The 23,157-nt window shown below is 36.4% G+C and overlaps 1 protein-coding gene across 1 annotated transcript in view; it reads left to right on the top strand.

Moving 5' to 3' along the window:
• HPSE2 (heparanase 2 (inactive)) overlaps positions 1–23,157 on the top strand; it is a gene marked incomplete at its 5' end in the record, with an annotated part of 616,756 nt that overhangs the window by 402,282 nt on the left and 191,317 nt on the right. The window contains one exon of the mRNA XM_029932351.1: positions 920–967. Coding sequence (XP_029788211.1) covers positions 920–967 — 48 coding nt within the window. The remainder of the gene's footprint in view (positions 1–919; positions 968–23,157) is intronic.

Here is a 23,157-nt window from a genome sequence, read left to right as displayed (position 1 = left end):
TTGAGCTGAGCAAATGTCAGATGACACTCAGTTCCCTACTTCACTGCTTCAGAAATAGTTAGATTTCTCTGTGCTGGGTGTAAGTGATAAATCACTAAATTCTACTCCTGAAACTAATATAACACTATATGTTAATTAACTAGAATTTAAATAAAAACTTGAAACATTAAAAAGAAAAAGATTGGGGTGCCTGGGTGGCTCAGTCGGTTAAGTGTCCGGCTTCAGCTCAGATCATGATCTCATGGTTCATGGGTTCAAGCCCTGCGTCAGGCTCTATGCTGACAGCTAGCTCAGAGCCTGGAGCCTGCTTCAGATTCTGTATCTCCCTCTCTCTCTGACCCTCCCCTGCTTGCACTCTCTCTCTCTGTCTCTCAAAAACAAATAAAAAAACATTTTAAAAAACTTAAAAAAAGGAAAAAGATTTCTCTGTGTAGGTGCTCAGGTCTCTCCACTTAGATAGACATAGCAGCCTGTGGTGTGTTTGATAGTGCTTTATACTTATATAACTTAATTGGATTTTGCCATGCTCTCTTCAGAAGGAGAGGCCTAAGGTTTTTCAAAGGCATCTATTGTGTTATCATTCTGGAAAATGTTATTGTTTATTTGTTTCCTAGCATATTTCAGAGTCTTTAGAGACTAGGAAATAGGAGAGGGAAATTTTGTTCATAGGGAAAGTGATGTGGAAGTCATCAGGCAAGGGCTTGGGAAGACAGAAATAGAGAGAGCATGCTGTTCTGGGGTCTTGATTTCTAGATGATAAAGGATGTGTGGAGAGCTGAAAATACCCTTACCTTCACCTTCTCTATGCTTTAACTTCCAGGAACTCTGGATAGGCCATGATTGTGGCTGCAGACTCTCAGCCCAAAGATACCTGCTCTGTGTCTCAGCTAATTTTACTTATTCTTTCTGCTCCTTACAGATTCATGAAGGTGGCAGGAAGCACAGTGGATGCAGTTACCTGGCAACAGTAGGTATTTGCCGTTTTCGCTCTTACTTATTATCAGCTACTGTGAAATGAAAGATAATTAGTTGTTATGAAGTTTATATCTGACATCTAATAAGCTATTCTCTATCCTCCAAGAGAAAAGGTTAACACTAACTCCAAAGCTGTTCCGGTGATGCATACTATCTCATAGTAATATAATTTTGTTTTGTTGTTGCAAAAAACATTTTAAAAATACTAAAAGCTCAGTTATTATAGACAGTTTTAGATTAATATTTCATCAATGAACAGGTAATGGGAATCCGAGCATCCCTCTTTCCTTAAGAGAGGAGGTAGTGTTCAGTAGTCAATATATCATGTGAAAAATAGCAGCACTTCATTATAATAATTGCAGTGGTCTTAATTAGTGCCAAGGGTGTTGCTAACATTAAGCAATTAAAAATGGAATATGAATGGAATGAAGCAGCCTCAAGAGAAGATAAACCCCAGTATTTCAGGAAGAAGCTTACAGGGAGCAAAGACCTGTTATCTTAAGGGTATCTTGATTTGTAAAGATAATTATCAGATACACAATTTAATTTTCTTTAAGTTTCCTTATGGTATTTCTGCTGGAATGTCAGCATCTCCCAATGTCTCACCAATTTTATACTGGAATCTTGCTCATCTTTTTTGTCAGAAATCTATCCTACAGCATCTTCCAAGTCATCTTTCATCTAATGTGGTCTCCATAGGTCAGGCATGTGCTCCTATTCTGGGCCCTCATAGCTGTCAACTATGACCACATTTCTCAGTGACTCTAACCCTGCCTGCCTAGAACATTTACTTCTCTATTTTATTTTATTATTTTTTTAATATAACACAATTTATTTTTTTTAACAATTGCAATTATTTTCCATCACTTACAATACAGTAGTTACAATGACACTCCAAACAGAAAAGCAAAGTAAAAAATCAAAACCCCAACTTCTATTTCATGTAATTAGACTTATACAGAAATTAGAAGGTTAAGTAACAACTAGTTTACTTCTCTATTTTAATTGGGTCACAGTATCCTTTCGGATTCATGACAGTTGTGAAAGCAAGAGCAGTGGATGAAATCTTTATTAATTATCCCAAAAGGATTTTTCGTTGTTGGCAATCAATAATTTCAATCATAATGGAAAATACTTGGTTAGCCATTTATAGTTTCTCTAAACATCAAGTTCCTAAGGTTTCCAGAAATTCTTATCCTCCTTCAATTTGTTTTGTGAGTCATATTGAGTAAGTCTAAGGATCTTGTCTTCCTCGTGTTTAAAACCCCTCAGTGGCTTCCCTTTGTACTTAGGCAAAAGGCCAAACTCTACTCCTTCCTATAAGAAAGGTGCCGTGTATTTGACCTCTGCTACTTCTAGTAATTTGACCTCTAGTGCCACCCTATCCTTACTCATTCTGTCCCAACACCCTAATGGTCTTTCATTTTTTTTTAGAAGGTTCACATGCATGTCTACCTCAGGATCTTTGTACATGCCACTGTCTATGAGGTTGTCCTCATTGTTTATGTGGCTAGCTCCTTCTCATCTTCTAAAGATTCAGCTTACAAGTTATCTCCTTTGAGAAGTCTTCCCAGATGATCCTATCTGAAACTGATCGCATTTAGTTTTCTTTCTTAACTCTTTTTTTCCCATGGTACTTTCTACAACTTACATTTTTCTCTTAATTTGTTTTTGTAATTTGTGTGTTTTTCTCTTCCACCAGAATATCATTTAGTTTAAAAATGCTTATTTAGGCTACCTTTTATTGAGCCTTTACTATGAGAGAAAATAACAACAGAGATGACCACAATGTGGCAGGAACTGTTGTACACCTTTTATGCCTTACCCTAACTGAGCTTCACAACAACCAAATGAGTTTGGGCTACTTTTATCTCTTACATAATTTAAGGGAAATTGTAGAAAATCCAAACATTACACAGTAAGTGGTAGATTGTGGACTTAAAGTTGAGTCTGTCTCGCTCCAAGGGCTATTCTGTTTTGATTACAAAACAATGTATTTTTTTACTGAAAATATTACATTCTACTGGGCAATTCAAATCCTCTTCTGTGTCTTTCATCACAGGCTATCTGGATAATGTAGCATAAAGGCTGGAGCTTGAAGTGTTTATAAGGAGAAATAAAGAAATCAGTGTATGAAAATTAGTGGGTAAGAATGTAAGGCTTACGCAGTTACCATGACTGACAAGGAGGATTAGAAAATTTTTTTCTTCCATAGTCAAACACTTTCCATAGCATAAATGGAATGAAGTGAGCTCAGTATTTTTTATAGTAGAGAAATAAAAATTTTATAAATATATTTTGTTTATTAGCTATTTTTAAAATATTGGCCACTTCTCAAGATAAATGTTATGTGTTTGCAACTACTCTAAAAATACCCCCCAAAGCAGGCAAGGGGTTGTGTTTCTTTTGGCTCCTGGATCAGCACTCATTTGGGGACAACTGGTAGCACCTGGAATCTACCATTTATCCCTTCCAGCCATAGTTTTCAATCAAGACTTCGAGTAGTCATGGAACAATTCCAGGAAATCCTGGACAGAATTCAGTGAAAAAAAATTTTTTTTTGGTTTTTATTTTTTAAATTATTTTAATAGTTTATTGTCAAATTGGTTTCCATATAAGGAGAATTCAGTGAAAATTAAAGCCAAATACCATGTTTCTCTAGCCCTGAGAAATGCCAAGGTGAACTTCTTCATACTGTAAAGAAATCAAGAGTCGTTATCAGAAAAATAAAAGGAACACAGAATCTGTCAGTATATATTGATATATAGGTAGCCAAAAGAATCAATTCAGTACTGGAATATTGAGCTTGGAGTTTGAACAACAAGAACCCTGAGTCTGAAGTAATAAATAAATAGGTCTATACAGTTGATTTGAAAGTTCATGCCCTGGATTTTGAGGATGAAGATACATGACTTAATGATTGGTCCTGCCCAACCCAGCAAGTGTTACTGAGATGAAGTTCCAACTACCAGAGTAACTGTTTGTATCAGTTATCTGTGCTAAATCTGGACCAAGTAAATAATACACACACAAACAGCAGCAAACTGGAAAAAGTTATTCAGTCTTTGAAAGAAGTAAACGATACTAGTGAGATCTGTGGTTACTTAAGAATCTGTGCAGTATAATTTTCAAATTCGAAACTTTTTAAGGCCCTTCTGCATTTTTACTGTTGTGTGACTTGAGTAGTGTTATCAATGTTTTTGTAAATATTTACTGTGTTTTTCTATTTCACTTAATTCCAACAATTTTGTACTTTCATAAAATGTTTTAAACATTGCAACCCCTCCCCTAAGAAAAGAATCTATGCAGTATGATATGGCTAAAACTCAAACAAAATACAAGATTATATTGGTTTGTGATCTCAGAAGGAGTCCAAAGGTAGAAATCTCAGAAAGAAGGAGCTATGGGCAAAACACCAAATATGTACATAAACTTCCTTCAGATCTTTGCCAGATGCCTGAAATGTGCATATTCAAGGGGGACTCAAAGGATCCTGGTAGAAATAACAGCTGGAAACATGAAAAAGTTAAACAGTGATTTCAACTGCTGTCACCTGAGGGACAGACTGGAACTTGAATTTCACAAATTTAGAGAGACTTGATAAACACCTTTTGCTTTCCAATGAAAACTAGGAGTTATGCCCCAGGAGTAAAGTCTTGTCCTGGGTCAAAGGATTTTTCCCTAAGTCTAATGTATAACCAAAACAGACTCACCCTAACAAAATGTAAACTGAAGCTGTCACAAGTTGGATGACCAGCCATTCATCCAACTTCCTGCTAGATCCAAAACCAACACTCTTCTATTTCTGTAAAATATCATCCACACTTTATGGTATGTAGTTAAAAAATTACTAGATATGCAAAGAAACAGGAAAATGTGACCCAAAGAATGAGTAATCAGTAGAAACCCTGAGATGACCTAGGTAATAGAATTAGTTGGCCAGAATAAAGAATATTAAATTTGAATAAATATATTCAAATAATTAAGGGAAAATATTTGTATTGAGTGGATACATAGGGAAAGATCAGTGAAATGGAAACTATATATATACATATAATATATATAATGAATTATATATATAATATATAAAGAAATTTTTAAAGAAAAAAAGAAACTGAAATGAAAAACTCACTGGGTAGACTTAACAAGAATTTGGAAACTACAGAAAAAAAGGGTTAGGGAACTTGCATATATAGATCATTAGAAATTACACACTTAAAGAACAGAAAAAATACTGGGGAAAAAATGTTCAAAGCTTTAGCAACCTCACTGCCGATCAAGTAGTCTAACTTTTGTGTTAATCATAGACCAGAAGGCAAAAAAGAGATGATAAAGCAGAAAATTTTTTTGAAGAAACCAAAGCTGAACTTCTCCCAAATTTGGTGAACAAAATTAACTTATAGAACCAAGAAGCTAAGAAAATCTTAAGATGGGTAAATACAAGGAAAATCATGCCTGGGCATATGAAAGGCAATCTGCTGAGAACAACAGGTTAAGGAAAGGAAAATCTTCAAAATATTCAGATAAAACCATATTTTAAATACAGAGAACAAAGACATAATTTATGGCTAACTTGACATCTGAAGCAATAGCGAAGAGAGGACAATGGAACAACATCTTTAAAGTGCTAAAGAAAAAAAAGTCAGGTCAGAATCCATATCTAGCAAAAACATTCTTTTAAAATGAAAGTAAAATAGGGGTACCAGGGTGGCTCAATCAGCAAAGCGTCCTACTCTTGATTTCAGCTCAAGTCTCACATGAGATCTCATGACCTCGCAGTTGTGAGATTGAGCCCCATGTGGGCTCTGCGCTGATCATGAAGTCTGCATGGAAATCCCTCTCTTCCTCTCTCTCTGTCTCTGTCCTGCTTGTGCACTCTCTGTCTCTACCCACTCTCTCTCAAAAATAAGTAAATAAAAATTTAAAAATCATTTAAGAATAAAAGTAACAAAGACGTTTGTGATAAATGAATGTCAGTAGACCTGTGGTACAAGAAATACTAGAAGTTCTTTAGACAGAAAAGCAGTGATAACATCTGAAGGAAAAGCTGGACTTCAAAAATAATGAAACACATTGGAAATGGTAAATTCATGGATAAATGTAAGGCTATTTGTTCTCTCCATTTCTTAAAAATAACTGTCTAATGCAAAAATACAACATTGTACTAAGGATTTTATAACATATATAGATGTAAAAACATATGGCAATCACACCACAAAGGAGGAGGAAGCGGGAGGAGGCAGCAAATGGACTTCAGCTCAGGTCGTGATCTCACTGTTCGTGAGTTGGAGTCCCACATTGGGCCCTCTGCTGTCAGCGAAGAACCTGCTTCAGATCCTCTATCTTCCTCTCTCTCTCTGCCCCTACCCCGCTCTCCTTCTTTCTCTCTCTCTCTTTCTCTCTCTCACTCTCTCTCAAAATAAAAAGATAAACATTAAAAAAAATAAAGAATGTCCATAGCAGGCAAAAACTAGAAACAACCCAGGTGTCCATCAGCAAGAGAATAGATTAAACAAACTGTTGTGTATTCATACAAAGGAATACTCCTCAGGAAGGTAAAAGAAAAAACTAACTATACACTCCACAACATGGATGAATCTCAGAATCACTATGCTAAGTGGAAAAAGCCTTATATAAAAAACAAGCTTTATATATTGCAATTATATGAAGTTTTAAAAATTACAACATTGCTTTTGTATGTTGTAGAGAGTAGGGATATGGATTGAGAGGGAAGGGCACATAAGGGAATTTTCTGGGAATACTGTAATCTTGATAGGGGATTTGGGTACATAGGAATGTGCATTTTTGTTAAAATTCATCAAATGGCATAGTTAAGATTTGTGCATATCATTATGTATGTAAAACTTACTTAAGGAAAAGATCTATAAACAGATGTTAGCTCTAGTTAACAATATGCCTGATAAAGTTTAGGATGAAGTGTACCAAAGTCTATAACTTACTTTGAAATGCTTAAAACCATAAAATGGATCAATGGGTGATAGATAGATTGATAAATGTGAGGTAGAGAAAGTATAGGAAAATGTTAATTGTAGAGCCTAGGTGGTAGATACAGTTTTTTTCTTCCTGTCTCTGTTTGAAAAATTTTATAATAAAATATTAGGGAAAAGCCTAAATTGTTATACTAAATAATGGTATCTATTATATAATATAATAAATTGCTGTGAAAATATTTATGTGAAAAACATAAGAATTGGGAAAATGCTTTTGTTAAGTGAATAAAGTAAAATATAAAATATACAAATCATGCTTCAATAATATAATAATGCACAGAAACGCAATAGGCACTAATAGGTTAATAGTGCTTATCTTTAGATATAGGTAATATTGGCTCTTTCATTCTCATTTTTACTTTTCTGGTTTTCTGTAATAAGCATGTGTTGCATTTTTGTTTATAGTAGAAACCATCAGTACCCAACGTCACCCTTCTCACCCCAATATCCCCCTCTCCAGAAACAATTGTCATAATTTTAGCCACTTCTATTTGTTTTCATATTTCTAAACAGCAGTCTGATGTTCCTATGTCTTGATTTTTTTCCAGTTCAAATATTATCTATGAATTTCCTATTATGGAAGACGAGAAAATTTAACTCTCATACCCTTCTAGCTCTTCACACACTGAAACATATTTACTTTCTCCATCCTCCAATATTTTATATCTAAGTACTGGTTAGATCAGAGTTCAACTTTCACATTTTTATTACTAAATATGACTCACAGCAGAGAATGTAGTGTACTATGGTTATATTTTCTTTCTTTCACAACTTCCTGTTTTCCCTGGAGATAATAATTGTCTCTTTTTCATTCACCTAACTTCCTATTAATCTATCCCTCATTCATCCCTAAACTCTGTACCAGAGGGGTAAACTCCTCTCACTCTCTATCCAGACACCCCAGGTACAGAGTTTCATCTTGTCCTTGTCCTGCTCTCCTGAAGCCATTCCTCCTCTGATCCCATCTGGACTAGTTGATCTCCGTGCTTCCTGCACAGCTGTTGTCCTGGGATCTCCCTTCACCATCATCGTAGGGATTCCTTTGACTCTCTTTATTTATTGGATCCATGCCTTTTTTTGAGGTTTACTCCCTCATTTTGGTGGAACATTTTTTTCTAGGAACTTCCTGAGAAAAGATAAATGAGAGGTAAACATGTTGAGACCTTGTATTAGAGTTTGATTTATATTTTGGATGCATACAGATTTCCCTCAGATTTTGATGCTTTAGTTCCATTTTATTCTAGCTTTTCCTGTAAGTATTGAGAAATCCAATGCCTTTTTAATCTCTATTCCTTTTATTTGCCTTGTTTGTTTCTCTCTTGGTACATTTAAGATCTTTTCCTTGTCTCCGGTGATCCTTTATGTAACTGTCTTTATATTCTGTTCACTAGATGTAGACCCTCTCAATCTGAAATTCATACCCCTCAATTTGGGAAATTTTCTTGATTTTTTTCTTTAATAATTTTCTTCTTTTTATTTTTTATGCTTTCTCTTTCTGGAACTTCTGCTAGTCAGATATCAAGACTCCTCAAATAGTACTCTAATTGTTATATATTTTCTCTCCTTTTTTTTCCTTATGTTTTCTGACAAGTCTCCTTAATCATCTAAATTTTCTGTTGAAATTTTCACCCCTGTTATCATATTTCTAATTTCTCAAAGCTTTTTGTTCCTCAGACCTTCCTGTTAATGACTTATTATAGCTGCTTTATTTATTTCTGGATGTAGTATGTTCTGTTTTCTTTCTGACAATATCAACTTTAGGTATTTTTGACTTTGCTCTTCTTCATTTCTCTTCCGTCCCTCCCTTCCTCCTTTCTTCTCTCCTTTCCTTTCTTCCTTCTTTCCTTTATTTCTTTCTCCAATAATTTTTTAATGACTTATGTATTAAATTTTTTCCTCTGTGTTCTTCCCTTCTTCTGCCATTTCTTTATTTTGGTTTCTGTCTTTCCCATCAAATATTTTCCTAAAATGTCAAATGATTCTTAGATCTCTACTCATATTTAAGAGAGAGACATGTAAAGCTGATCAGACATTTTCTGTTCATGGATATTTCTTCTTAATAATTGGGGTCTATGTAGGGTGACCTGGCTGGGTTGTTACATTAGGGCACTCTTAACTGCCTTTATCTGTTGTGTTTTTTCCTTATGTAATTTAGTTTTATCAGAGAAGAATTCTCTTCTCTCATCTTGGAAGTATAAACCAGCAGGTATTCTCACATTTGAGGAAGGCGGCTAGATATCTTATTGTTAACTATGCAGGCTTTCACTTACTCCTCTTGTTTGCAGTATGGTTGACCCCACCTCAACTATGCTTGGTGGCTCCGACTCTGGCTCAACCACTGGTGTTCTGCCTTTTTGGAAATGGGGCAGTATCTTAACTGTGTAGGGCAGTGGTCCTCCAACATTTTTGTCTCAGAACTTTTTTACTCTTGAAAAACATTGAGTGCCCAAAGTAATTTTTAGGAAGATCATACTTATAGATATTTACTGTATTAGAATTAAAACAGAAATTTTTAAATGTTTATTTTAAAATAATAAACCCATTACATTTTACCATAAAAATGTATTTTATAAAATAACTATATTTCTAAAAACAAAAAAATTAGTGAGAAGAGTGGCATGATTTCATATTCATGCAGATCTCTTTAATACCTAGCTTAATTGATGATGTGTAGACCTATCTTCTTATATATTCTTTGGCAATGTGGTGTTCGAGTTTAAGGATATGAAGAAAATTTTAGTGCACCTGGGTGATTCAGTTGGTTAAGCATCAGCTCAGGTCATGCTCTCGTAGCTCATGAGTTCAGGCCCCACATTAGGCTCTGTGCTGACAGCTCAGAGCCTGGAGTTTGCTTCAGATTGTGTGTCTCCTACTGTCTCTTCCCCTCCTGCTTACTCTCAAAAATAAATAAACATTTAAAGAAAATTTTTAAAAAAGAATAAGAAGAAAGTTTTCCTTCCCAGAGACATGTATCTAGAAAAGGGAGGAGTATTTAAATAAGCTTTTCAGATTATTATGGCTATTTTTTTAGATACTACACCAAAATTCAGTAAGTGATAGTTTCCTAAAGGTTAGCTGTAGTGTGAAATATGAAGCAGTGTCAGTGAACTTTTTATACTCTGATGTATAAAAATCTATTGGTCTTACGTTTTGAATATATCTTTTACCAACGCATGATTAACATCATGCATCGATCATTCAGAAAATATGGCTTTATTGAGTTATGAGTTATACAGATCTCCCAAATGCTAAAACATTTCATTATGAAACATTAAAAAAAGCACATTTATTAGTATCACCATTGACCTAATCCGAAAAGCCTTATTACGTTTTGGGAAGCTGACAAGCTGATGATAGCAGATACAAATATTCTAAAATTCTAATTTTCACCTAACAAATCAAAATTTATAATCAGCAGCAAGTTCTGATTGTTTTCACTGAAGTGACATGCTTGCTTTGTTCATTTTTGAGAAAAATGCCTTCCAGACATCCAAGTCCGTGTAACTAAAATTTGCCTGTCATTCTTTTATGTAAAAAAATTGTCCTATGAAAACATGACCAATTCAGTTTGCAACTCAGTCATTTAGTCATATAGAATATTATTTTACATGTGTACTCAGTTTAAAATTTAATGAAGTTATTAGTTTTATTACTTGATCACAGAAATTATTAAGTGAAACTGCCATTTTTGTTTTATTGCAAGTATGTGACAATAATCACCAGCAGTCCGCTGCTCCTCACTTGATTTGTGTGAAGCTGCCAGTACTTTTATTCACTGTTGCTTTTGTACCATCATTTCAAATGTCAATATAGGTTTTTCAATACAAGTGAGAATCAAATAAGTTATCTAACATATTCTACATTTCGTTTATGTATGTAGTGCCCATACACCAAGTATATTTCAGTGTCATTGACATGAAAGAAGGTCTTCATCAATGATTAGTTGGTGCTGACACTAGATGGATACAAGAAAAAAAGCTTCATCTGTAGGCTTATACAGATATTAATATTCTGAAATATTAACCTGGTCTTCACCTTTGCAACTAAATCTTTAATTTAACAAATTCCTGAATTGTTAAGAGGTGGCACTGGGGTGATTTCTTTCACTAACTTACCGACTTTTCATTCAGCAGGCATTCAGTAATATCGGTGGCTCTATCAGTCCCTCAGCTACCTGGTACACCTTTCGAGCCAATGCAGTATGATAACCTACTCTTTAAGATGCTTTTTCTAAATTTAAAATTTAGAGAAGTCTTCAAAATAATTTTAAAATGTTATTGTAACACAAGACAACAAAGTGTTTTTGTTTCCAGATAGTCATAAGAAAAACATTACAGGGGCGCCTGGGTGGCTCAGTCTGTTAAGTGTCCGGCTTCGGCTCAGGTCATGATCTCACGATTCGTGGGTTCAAGCCCCGCATTGGGCTCTGTGCTGACAGCTAGCTCAGAGCCTGGAGCCTGTCTTCAGATTCTGTGTCTCCCTCTCTCTCTCTCTCTGACCCTCTCTGCTCGCACTGTCTCTCTCTGTCTCTCAAAAATAAATAAAAAACATTTAAAAATTTTTTTTAAAGAAAAGAAACACATTAGAATTTATAAATAACTTACTGAATGATGATGTGGTTACACAGGTTACACAGAAGATATAATAGAAAGTAGATTATAAAGAATACAGTAGAAGTATTGAGAATAAACTGAGTTAACTTTTGAAAATATACATACTTGTACCCCAAAAACATATCTTAGAAAAGTCTAGAAAACAAGAAAACACAAGTTTTATGTTTCATTCATCACCAGAGCAGTGACACTGTCATATCATAGAAACTGTGGAAAACCCCACTGTATACTTTGTGGGAAAATGAGAGTGAACATGGCAAATAACTGTGTAATTATGAAAAAAGTTTTTATTTCATGGGCTCCTGAAAGGGCCCTGGGGCTTTGCTGGAGTCCCTGGACCATATTTGAATAACCGCTGATATAGCATGAGGGTAGGGATCTGACGATCTAGTCGTTTCTCAATTGCCCTGTTTCAGTTTACCTACCCCTCCTATTCCTGATGCTACCTTGTGCTTGCAGCTCTGGAGACTTATGTGGAATTCAGCCTCCTCTTCCTTCTGTTTTCTAATAACATCTTTATTGTGGTTTTTTTCTGTCCTATTCCTGAGACCATGTAGGTGAATGCCCTTTTTGGTTGTTTGTTGGTTTGTTTCTTTTTTGGTCCCATTGCTGTTGTTTTAGTGGGGTTTTGGGAGAGAGGTTTTTTGGGTTTTTTTTTTTTAGTGTTTATTCATTTTAGAGACACAGAATGTGAGCAAGTGATGGGCAGAGAGAGAGAGAGGGAAACACAGAATCCAAAGCAGGAACCACCCTCTGAGCTGCAGCACAGAGCCTGACACGAGGCTCAAACTCATGAGCCATGAGATCACGACCTGAGCCAAAGTCAGATGCTTAACCGACTGAGCCACCCAGGCGCCCCAGTAAATGCCTATTTTTAAACCACCATATTTAACCTGAAGTTCTGCTGTCTGTCCTTTTGTTTCTCTCAGATTGTTTTTTAAGTGAACCTTTTATTGGCAGTCATGAAGAGTGTGCTGAACCATGAAGGGAAAACACTACTAAATAATGCTGTATGCCTTTAATGATCCACACACTATGTTGGGGTGTTTTATATATTTTATCTTGTATCATTCTCACAGTCATCTTGGGGAAAAAATAATATTCCCATTTTACAAGTAAGTAACCTCTCAGATTGTTTTTAATAAGATAAAATTTGAAAACTAATTTCTAAAAAGACATGAAATTCATTTTTAGTATTTGTCAAGTTAGGCAAGCCCAGATATTCTCAACGACTGAGCCCTACCAGGGACCAGCAAGATAAAATTCTGTGGTGCATTTCCCAGACATCAGCACTTTTAGGAAGCTCATTAGTTGGTTGTGACATTTAGTAAGGATTGGGAATTACTGCCCTGGAGACTTCAAATTGAGCTTCAGTAGCCCCTGGGCACTTAAAATGCAGTGGGCACACTCAATGTGATTTCTAGACCAGCAGCAGCACTCGGGAACTTGTTAGAAATTCAAATTCTCGAGGGTCTTCCCAGAGCCACAGGACCCAGCCTTGTGCCCTAACATGCCCTCTGGGTGATGTTGGTCATACTCTAAAGTTGGAGGCCACTGCCATCAAGGATGACTGCCTGCATCTGATCTCTAAGAATACATTTATCACCAGGGGTTTTGGCATAAACCTTTCTTCAGTAGCTTCTTTTCTGACATGTGGATGGGAGAAAAGGTGTAAGAAAAATTAACCTGGGAATTGGCCTTCAGAAAATTCCTGCCCCTTGTAGTAAGAGTCAAAACTGTAAGTCATCTAATTTTCAGTAAGTTTTTCTCTTATAGAGAAGTCAGCACTTTTCTCTTGTTGGTCTTAGTCTGCACTTATATATATCATTCCTCACTTGTGCTGTTGCAGAAAAATGAAATATGGTGAGTCTACTACAGCTGTAAGCTTAAAGAGATCAATTTTAAGAGATCAATTCTATAATTTAGATTTTTAGTTACATTTAAAAGCATAAAAATGAACATTAAAAAAAGTCATTGCAAGTGCAACTATGGATTTGCCTACAATATAAGTAAATGTGAGCAAAATGACTCTGAGAATAGCATCTATTGGAAATTCATGGGTAATGGGACATTAGAATGACTTGTTAAGCAGAGATTCTGTTTAAAAGGAAAAGTTGAAGGAATCCATCACATCAATACTCAATTTTAGAGAAAAGAGTGGTAACAAAATGTGGACCCTATTTGGAAAAAATATAGAAGCGAGGTTTAAAAATGTAACTGAATCATAAGAGTGTTAATACTTATTTAAAACACTATTTTGGAAGCAAATTGCCTATGGAGCTGTGCATTATGGTTTGTTAGAAAGAACAAGGGCTTTGAAGTCAAACAGTTCTGGACAGAATCCCTCTGACCCTTAGTAGATTTGTGGCCTTGAGGAAATAAATCCTGCAGAGGGATCCTTCAGTTTTCCCATCTACTAAGTAGAGCTAATGCCTACCTCACAGAACTATTGAGAAGGCTAGTTGAGGCATGCATATAAAGCACTTTGCACAGTACACACAATAAGTTGAGCTCTTAAAAATTTGAGTTCCTTTCTTCCTTCCCCTTCAGTCTTTCTGTGATCTTTCCCCATCTCTCTGTGCTTATGAAAGTGTCTCACTATAGAATATACAGATGCTTAGCACATATTCTATTACTGAACATTTTTATAACATTCTGCAGATGCTCTAAGGTTTTGGTTTATGGTCTTTTCAGCCAAAAGAGGAAACTGGGTGATTCTGTGGAGTAACCCTGTTGTGTTTTATTGATTAATCCATTCAAAACATATTTATTGAGCACCTACCAAGTTCAGGCACTGTGCTAGATGTTAGGGATATACTAGGGAGAAAGAAGAGATAACATCTTGCCCCCTGGGGAGCTTACTAGGGGTCTGGTTAGCAAGGAGTTTATCCTTCTAGTGATCACTTTTGGAAACCATGCTTTTTCTCCTTCTTCCAGAAGAGGAGGGAGAATGGGAGAGGTGCTCCTGGTGGAGGAAGTAAGGATGATGATTGGAAGAAAATCCTTGTCGCCTCGAGAGAGCTGTGGTAGACAAATATCTGCTGCAGAGGATTTAAAAAGGAAAGGATAAGGAGAGAAGAGAGCCATAAATGACATATGGAACTGGGCTGCAAACAAAATTAGAGAAAAAGGAGGAGAGAGAAAGAGAGCTTTCTAAAAATGAATTGAAAAATCAAAGAGGTCTTTGTGTTAGACTATATACACACACCCGCATGTGTGTGTTGTGTGTGTGTGTGTGTGTGTGTGTGTGTGTGTGGATGCGCATGTGTGCATATGTGTGTATTTAATTTTAATTGAGCATTTTCTGGGGCCAAACTTTATGCTAAGTTCTTTACAGACATGATCCAGAGCATGGATTTTGCTGTCTAGCAGACTGCACTCAAATCATTAGTACCTCCTGTTTGTGTGAACTTAGGCAAGTTGATCAGAACCTCATTGAGTCTTAATGACTTCTTTTGTAAATTAGGCATAATACCTATGACCCAGGTAGTAGGCTCCTTATCATCAGCCAAAGAGGTATTTGTAGCTTTTCTCTCAACCTAATTCTGGAAGGCTGTGTAGCCTCCATTAGTGGCTTTCTTTACCCCAGTCACTTCCAGGGTAGCTGGCTTAAGTAGCTACTGTTGATTTGGGCTACTCCTTTCTCATCGGAGTGTACACACCTACACAAAACCCCAAAGAAGGCTTGGCATTATCTCCAGGTTTCCACAGATATCTCCTTTGGCTAAGGAGGAACAGTTTGAGAAACACTGGTCCAGGGCCTTGTGCATAGCTAATAACATCTGTCATTCATTAAAGCTGCCCAAGCACATTATGTGCATTATATCAAGGGCATCTGCTAAATGTATGGGTATTAAATGGGCTGCTGTTAGAGACTTATGAGGCTTGAAATCCCAGGATCACCCCTTCTATCTTTGTGCCAGGTCCCAATCTCCCTTGTCTCAATCACCCTGGAGCCCACCCTGGGGAAATGCTAGTTGGCAGCTTCATGGGAAATGAAAGGCTGTGAGTTCCAGCTTAGACTTAGGAATTCCTGAACCTTTACTTTCTTTACTCCTCTGTTAAACAGGTTTTTGACTAGTCTGGAGTCAGACACTCTGGTTTTAAATTCAAGCTCTAACACTTATTTATTATGTACCAGTCACTTAGCTGCCCTGAGTCTTACATAGGCTTAAAGGAATAAAAGAAGTCCTGTGAGGAGGAGAGCAGACTGCAGTATTAAATAGAGTGATCTTTGAGGAAGTGATGTTTGAGAAAGATACGATAGAAGTGAGGGAGTCAGCTAAGCAGATACCCTGAGGAAGTGTATCCCTGCTGGAAGGGACAGCTAGATCCAGGTCTCTAAGATGTGAGTGGGTCTTAGATGTTCTATAATTTCCCACCATGGATGATTGCTTTGAGGATAAATGTGATGATGCATGTAAAGCATTTAGCAAAATACTTACAATCAAGAATGTTTAGTAAGTTTTGATCATATGACTACTTTTTTTATGGAAATCACATTTCTAAATGTTCAATACGTTGCAGAATCTTTAAAAATGATTCATCCACATAGCACATGAGGGGAATGGTGCTTTTTTAAAATTGCTGTTTTCCTCCATACATACTCTTGACTTTTATACATACTACTTTGAAGTGAAAAAAATATATTTATTGTCTCTGAATAAGTTTCTTCCCTGGCAACAGGCATTAAAAAGCTTTAAACTGTGTTATGTTAAAAATATTTTGAAGCTAAATGGGGGATGTGACCACTGCTCCCATGTCTCCAGTTGTTTTATCTTTCTCTCATTGTTTATTATCAGAAAGGCTACGACAATAAAAAATACAGCCACCTTCTAGGAAGGACTTTCCGATATTCCCAGCCAATCGAACCATTTTTCCTTTCCATGTCTCTTTTCATTTTAGAAGAAAAGAATAAAAGATTTTATGTTATTAGAATCCCATTTTGGCTGTCTCAAACTGCAAATCCTTGGAGAAATTGAAGCTCTGTATACATCACATTCTGTGTGATATATTGTGTGCGGTGTGCATGATGAAAATAAAAGGGAAGAGCACTAACTGAAAGCCTTCCATCTGCCAAACGTTGTTTTAGCGGTTTTATATAAAATTAAATCCCTGAAAGACCTGACTACCTTGCTACTCAAAGTGTGGTCCAGATCAGCAGCATTATCGTCTCCTGGGAGTTGTTAGAAATGCAGACTCTTGGGCCTCAACATAGGCCAGTTACTGAGTCAGAATCTGCATTCTAATAAGGTCCCCAGGTGTTTCATATGCACATTATAGTCTCAGAAGTATTGCCTTGAAAAGACAAAGTGAGAGCAGGTAACTTTTCTAAGTACTCACAGCTAATAAGTGATGATCCAGGATTTAACAGAGGTCTGTTCACAGGGAAGAGTTCTTACTCTATCACTATACTATTTCCCTCAGTGGTTCTTATTAATGGCTGTATTTTGTAATGTACTTTACAGAGAAAAAAAAAGAAATAGATCAGCTTCCCCTTGAACATACTTTGAAAGCATTTGCCCTGACAGGATGTGTATAAACACCTGGTCCAAAGCAGTGAGCCTAGAGGACGAGAATCGAGTTTGTGTGTGGCTGTGGGTAGATGAGTCACATGTCCCCCTGCTCTTCTGAGGTAACTTGACTTTCTGTTGAATTAGGGAACCCAAGTGTAATTGTTGGCAGGCTTCTCCTCAGATCCTACACTGATGAACAGAAGAATGGGGAAAGGCAGACCATGGCCTGAGGAGATGAACAATCTGGCGTATAAGTCAGAGAATGTCTTTTTTTATGAGCAAGGAGGTATTTTTATGGTTTGCCTTGAGTGAATAGCCTCTGATGTTAGGAAAACAGACTGGGAACAGCTGGACCACACTTTGGATCAGTTGCCACAACAACTTGATACATTTGTCTCTGGTGTCATTTGATCCCTTTGAGAGCTGTATTACCTCAATGTGGATGTTTGACTTTCAGGCTTACTTTGTGCAGTAAGCACGTCTGTTTGATTGTATTCCTCAGATTACATGGAGTGTTGATTATACTCCTTCTGGAGTTTGGATTCTAGGATTACAGAACATGGCAACCTCACAAGTGACTGGATCCCAGAATCTTATAGAACCATTGTTATACTTACCACCATCAAAACTCTGATTTCCAAGGGCAAACGCTACCTGAATAGCATCTGGAAAAATCATAGAGATAATCGAAGTCATCTCCAATTTTCAATTTCTGGTAATATATTCTATGTTCTCATCTCAGATGATCTTTGTGAGCAATACTTTTGAAACTTGATGTCAGTACAAAAGTTGTTGTGTTACTATCATTATTAATTATTTACCTTTTTCTTGGAAAACTTAAACAAGGGATACTTACCATTTGAAGGTTTGCAAAGTAGAATTGAATGCACTTGTATGATTCCAAGAGCATCTTAAATCTCTTCTCTTAAGAGGCTTAGAAATGACCGGTCCCTTGATGACAGATTGAGAGTGAGCCCAGCTACTGTCACACTAGAAAAGGCTGAGTGTTCTGTGTGAATCATTTACCCTGACAGACATTTGTTCTCCTTAATAAAAAGTGGCTGGTTTCTCCTCTCTTTGATAAGAAACGGTCAGGCACTTCTGTCCCAGCTCCCAGTTAATGGCAGCTGAAACTGGAGGTCCTGATAAACTTATATTACCACGTCTGTGCCACCATTATCAGCAACACCACCTTCTCAGAAAGCCGTGGGTTCTCTCCTAAAACAAAATCTCCTCTGAGAGTTCAAGAAAGCAAAGAACAACAACAACAAAATTTATGTCAGTAGAAGCTATGGAAGATGGTTTTGAGCATGTGCAGGATGTAATTTCATTATAGTCTAGAGTTACATGGCTGTTTCTGGGATCAGGGAGTTTCTTAAACAGAATATATTGTTAGATGGCAGCATAACTGTGGTTTTCTGCTGGTATTTTGGTGCGGAGGTGGATGGCTGTTTCCTGTCATTTTTCCGTTTTTTCCCCCCTCTCTATTCCCACTTCATTTCATGTAAATAAAAGGAAACAAAGAGTAACAAAAGCACCACCACCAACAAACACTTCTGTTAAAGTTCCAAACTTGGCCTATAGAAGTCAAGGAATTCAAATTTTCTATAATTCTTAAAAATTCATTTACATTGCAATTAGTATACTTTTTTCAGTGCTTGTTCAACTTTTACATAAGATGCTTTAATGTGAATCACATGAAAAATGTGGCCAAACGTTATGAACACTTTAACATTTGCATTTCCTGTTCTGTGTGGGTAATTTTGTAAACTTGGAGTTAGCCTAACAGACTAGGAGGAGGGTGAAGAGGAAGTTGTCCAGCTGGGTTTGGAAAATCCCCTTATGGATATGTGGCATGCCCTCAGTGAAGAGATGGGTGATTTTCCAGTGACATGGGGGACATTTTTATTTCATGAAGAGCTGAGTTTTGCCATAAGGGAGCATAAAGCCTCTGGTCCAGACAGGGCAAAATCAGTAGCATCACCAACAGCAGCAATCTTTCTTTGCTTAAGAAAACCAGCCTATTGTATCACGTATCTTGAATGTATCATAGATAAGCTGCTATATAACGATTGCCACTTCAGATAGCTGTGAAATTAGGTGATTAACTAGTTGGTACCTAACCTTCTAATTTCTGTATAAGTCTAATTACATGAAATAGAAGTGGGGGTTTTGATTTTTTACTTTGCTTTTCTGTTTGGAGTGTCATTGTAACTACTGTACTGTAAATGATGGAAATAATTGCATATGTTAAAAAAATAAATTGTGTAAAAATTTTTTTAAAAAATACAAAAAAAAATAAAAGAAAACCAGCCTAGTGAGGGAGCACTCTATGCTGGTGGAACTCAAAGTCTCAGGCAGGCCCTCTGGATGGAAAGAGATTTCCCAGATCCTTATCCACTTATCACAGGAGCCAAATGTCTAGTGCTGTTTCTTTGGGTTTAGGGTACCTTTTGAGGTAATCAATCCTTTTACAATTCTGATGAAAACTATCAATTTTCTTAGAAAAATGCGTGTGTATATGCATGCAGAAAGACACACACAGTTTTACACAAGATTTCAAAGTTTTTATGGATTCCTTGAAGCCCATCCATTGACCTCAGGGGGAATCCAAAGACCCTGTGTCAAGAACTAGGTTTGGGCATCTCTTCCTCCTGCCCTCACACCACACTACTAATTATGCCCCCAAGTCCTCATTTAAAATGCTTTTGAAGTAGAACACATAGGGCCCAACAGTTGTAATGCAAATTAACTTATTTTTGTGTAACAAGAGAGAGAAAGGGGTTGTGGTTCTTTCTTAGTTCCTCCTCTATTTCTTCACATAGTGTTTTATATGTGATTAGTGTTCATGAAATCACTGTAGAGAGAAATGGAGAAGACACACGGAAAAGATACATATGACTATCTGAAGACATTTTATTTTATTTTATTTTATTTTTATTTTTCCTCTACCAGAGTTTGAGTGTGAGAGGACAAAAGGCAGTGAAATGTTTGTCAAAGATCATGATCCCTACAGTTTTATTAATTTCTTCCTTGTAGATTCATGGGATATTTCTGGCTGATACATTCTCCTTCTAACACTCCTGGGAACATCTGTAAGAACTAAGCATTTTTACTACAGTTGTACTAAGAATTTTAATTAACAGAAAACAATGCACAATCCATATATCAGACATTTAGTGAACAGATTGCAAAAAGCTGCTGATTAATCCAGCACAACCTCATTTTTCAGAATCTATTCAGTTAACAATTGCTTTCTGCTCAGCTGCTTCTGTGCTCAACTTCAGCTTTTCAAGAGCTACACTCTGAGTAAGTTTAACAGATAGACAAAGAAATTCCCTTGACTTCCTCCCAGCCTCATCACTTCCTCTTCTCTCCCCTCCGGTGCTATCTCTACCTCCCTTTACTCAGATTATAATCATTTACTGCCTCCTGGAACCCTCAAGTCCTGTGGTAGCTGTTGCTTGCCTCCTGTGCTCTCTGCCCAAGGCACACACATTATTGAAGTTACAATTCCATTGTCGCCAGGAGGAAGAGAATTGATATATTTTTGTAGCTAATTGTTATTTTATTTCACTTCTTTACTTCTCAGCTTCTTTGGAACTCTTAAAGCATCTCAACCCACTCATACCTCCCAATGGCCTATGCACTTTTATTACATTGTTGAATCACTGTCTTTTAAATTGATGTATTATTTTGTAGTACAGAAAAAAATACCATCCAGAGATCTTAGATTTCTACTTATGGATCTGCTATTAACAAGTTGTAGAGCCTTAAGTAAATCAATTTAATTTTTTTGAGACTTCATTTCTTCATCTGTAAAATGAGACTAACATTGTATACCTTGTAGAATAATTATACGAGAAAAGGGAAATAACACAGTTAAATATTAGGTTGAGCCGTATGAAATTGCCAATGGTTAACTGTTCTTGACTCACAAGAAAGACAATTTCATCTGGTTCAACCTAACATCAAATACGGACCTTTGTAAATCGAGGACATTCGATAAATGTTGAATCTGTCTCTCCTGGGAGGAAAGCGTCACAATGATAATACAGGGTGGTTTTTCAGAGACCTTCCCTGATCACACTGTAAAACACATGCTTTACTCCTGAAGCACACCCTTAACAAAGTGCTATGAGGAGACAGTACATGTCTGTTCTATATCACAACTCACCCCTGAGGATAAAATATGAAGTTTCAAGGCCATAGTGTTAGATAACAAGATGGTTTTCAGGCTCTCCAGAAAAGAATAACTTCAAATACAATACCTTTAAACTTTTCAACAGTCTTACCAAAGTTAGATTGTTATGTAATTAATAAAAATTATGTATAATACTTGTATTCAGAATATTGTTCCTTGAACTCTGCTTTTGGTCAAAACAATATTATTTTATTTTGTAGATGATGAAAAAGAGATTGTACAAGTTTAACTCATTTAATCAATTTATCTTTATCTATATCAATTTATTTTTGTTATCTTTACATATAATTATTTTATTATCTTTGTTATCTTTATTATAATTATAGCCTCTCTTATAATTTATTATAATATATATCTATTATTTTATCATTTATATTTATCATTAATTATATAACCACTTAGTCTATTTAGTTACTAGCAGAGCCTTTATTAGAATCTAGGTTTCTAGAATTTCATGTCTTCTGTATTTCTTTACTCAGTTGGACACATACTTATTGAGTACCTGATAGTTGACAACTCTGTGCTCTTTCTGTTTAGTCTTGTGGTACGGTTTTCTGGTTAGCATGCCAGTCCTGCTTTCCACCTGCGCCTGGGTTTGCCCTGGATAGGTCTATCTCTCTGAAGTTGTTTTTAATCTATGAAATTAGATGCTTAAGCAGTCATCTCTAAGTTCCATTTCAATTTTAGACACAATTCTAAATAGAAACAAGACAAGTAATTGTCAAATGTCACTCTAATAATGATGCTGCTTTTTCATATTCCACCCAAAGAGGTGAAATAAGCATCTGTAAATGGATTGGAAACAAGATTGGTTCACTGTCTAGTCAATTTTGTGGTGACACGATGAGGTACTTTGTAATCAGGTATTATTACATTTACATTGGATCAAAGCAAATAAGGAGGTGACGTAAAAGATAAAAGAGCAGAAGAACAGGAACAGGAAAAAGATTGGAAAATGAAAACAATAGGGAAATAACAATGTCCAAGTGTGCGTGCTTGCTGTCTGTAGCTTTTGTCTCTGGTAGATGAAAACCCTTGAAACTATTTATGATGCATTTTCTAAAAGGGCTCTTCTTTTGTTAGCATTCACTATGAGGACAGTTAAAGGCAGATGAAAAGTGGGAATGCTAAAAACAAACTTACACCTTACAATGTGACCAGTTTTCCCATGGCTAAGCCTGCCTTTAGTATGCACATTAGATGTTGAATTTTGGGGGAAATGCCACCTCCCTCATATTAGCTGGAAATGTACCCACCTCAGGTGGTCCAGAATGAAAGTTTTACATGTCCTAGAATGGTTTTTTAAAAATTAAATCACCGGCTTACTTTCTGTCCTCAAATGGTAACTTAATTAACTAAAATGTGAAAAATCAAGGAGGCAGGAAATGATTATATTTCATGCAGGTCCCCAAAGCAGTTAGTGCCAACTCTTCTAATGTCAGTTGGCCATCAACCAGCATTTCAGGGCCAGCTGGCAATGTGACTGGCGCCTCCATGCCATATACCTCAAGACCCCAGAACCTTCACAGTTAATTGACATACTTCTTAAATATTCTCATTGCCAAGGGCCCCCGGCCTGTACTTTTAGAGCCTTAGACATAAACTTTACCACCTGAATGCCAGCTTGGTTTATTCCTTGCAGGGCTGGACCTATGCAATCACACAGGGCTCTCTGCTTAGAAGGGCCTTGCATTTGGTTTAATGCTCTGTGTCACGGTTGAAATTCTTAAACAAAGGATCTTGCATTTTCATTTTGCACTAGACTCAAGTTAGGTAGGCAATCCTAATTCCTCATAACCACTTTTAGCTGTTTTTTGTTCTGTTTTAAAATTTTTATT

The sequence above is a fragment of the Suricata suricatta genome, chromosome 2 (genome assembly GCF_006229205.1).
Source record: "Suricata suricatta isolate VVHF042 chromosome 2, meerkat_22Aug2017_6uvM2_HiC, whole genome shotgun sequence".
NCBI lineage: Eukaryota > Metazoa > Chordata > Mammalia > Carnivora > Herpestidae > Suricata > Suricata suricatta.
This window is presented reverse-complemented; position numbering and strand designations above follow the sequence as displayed.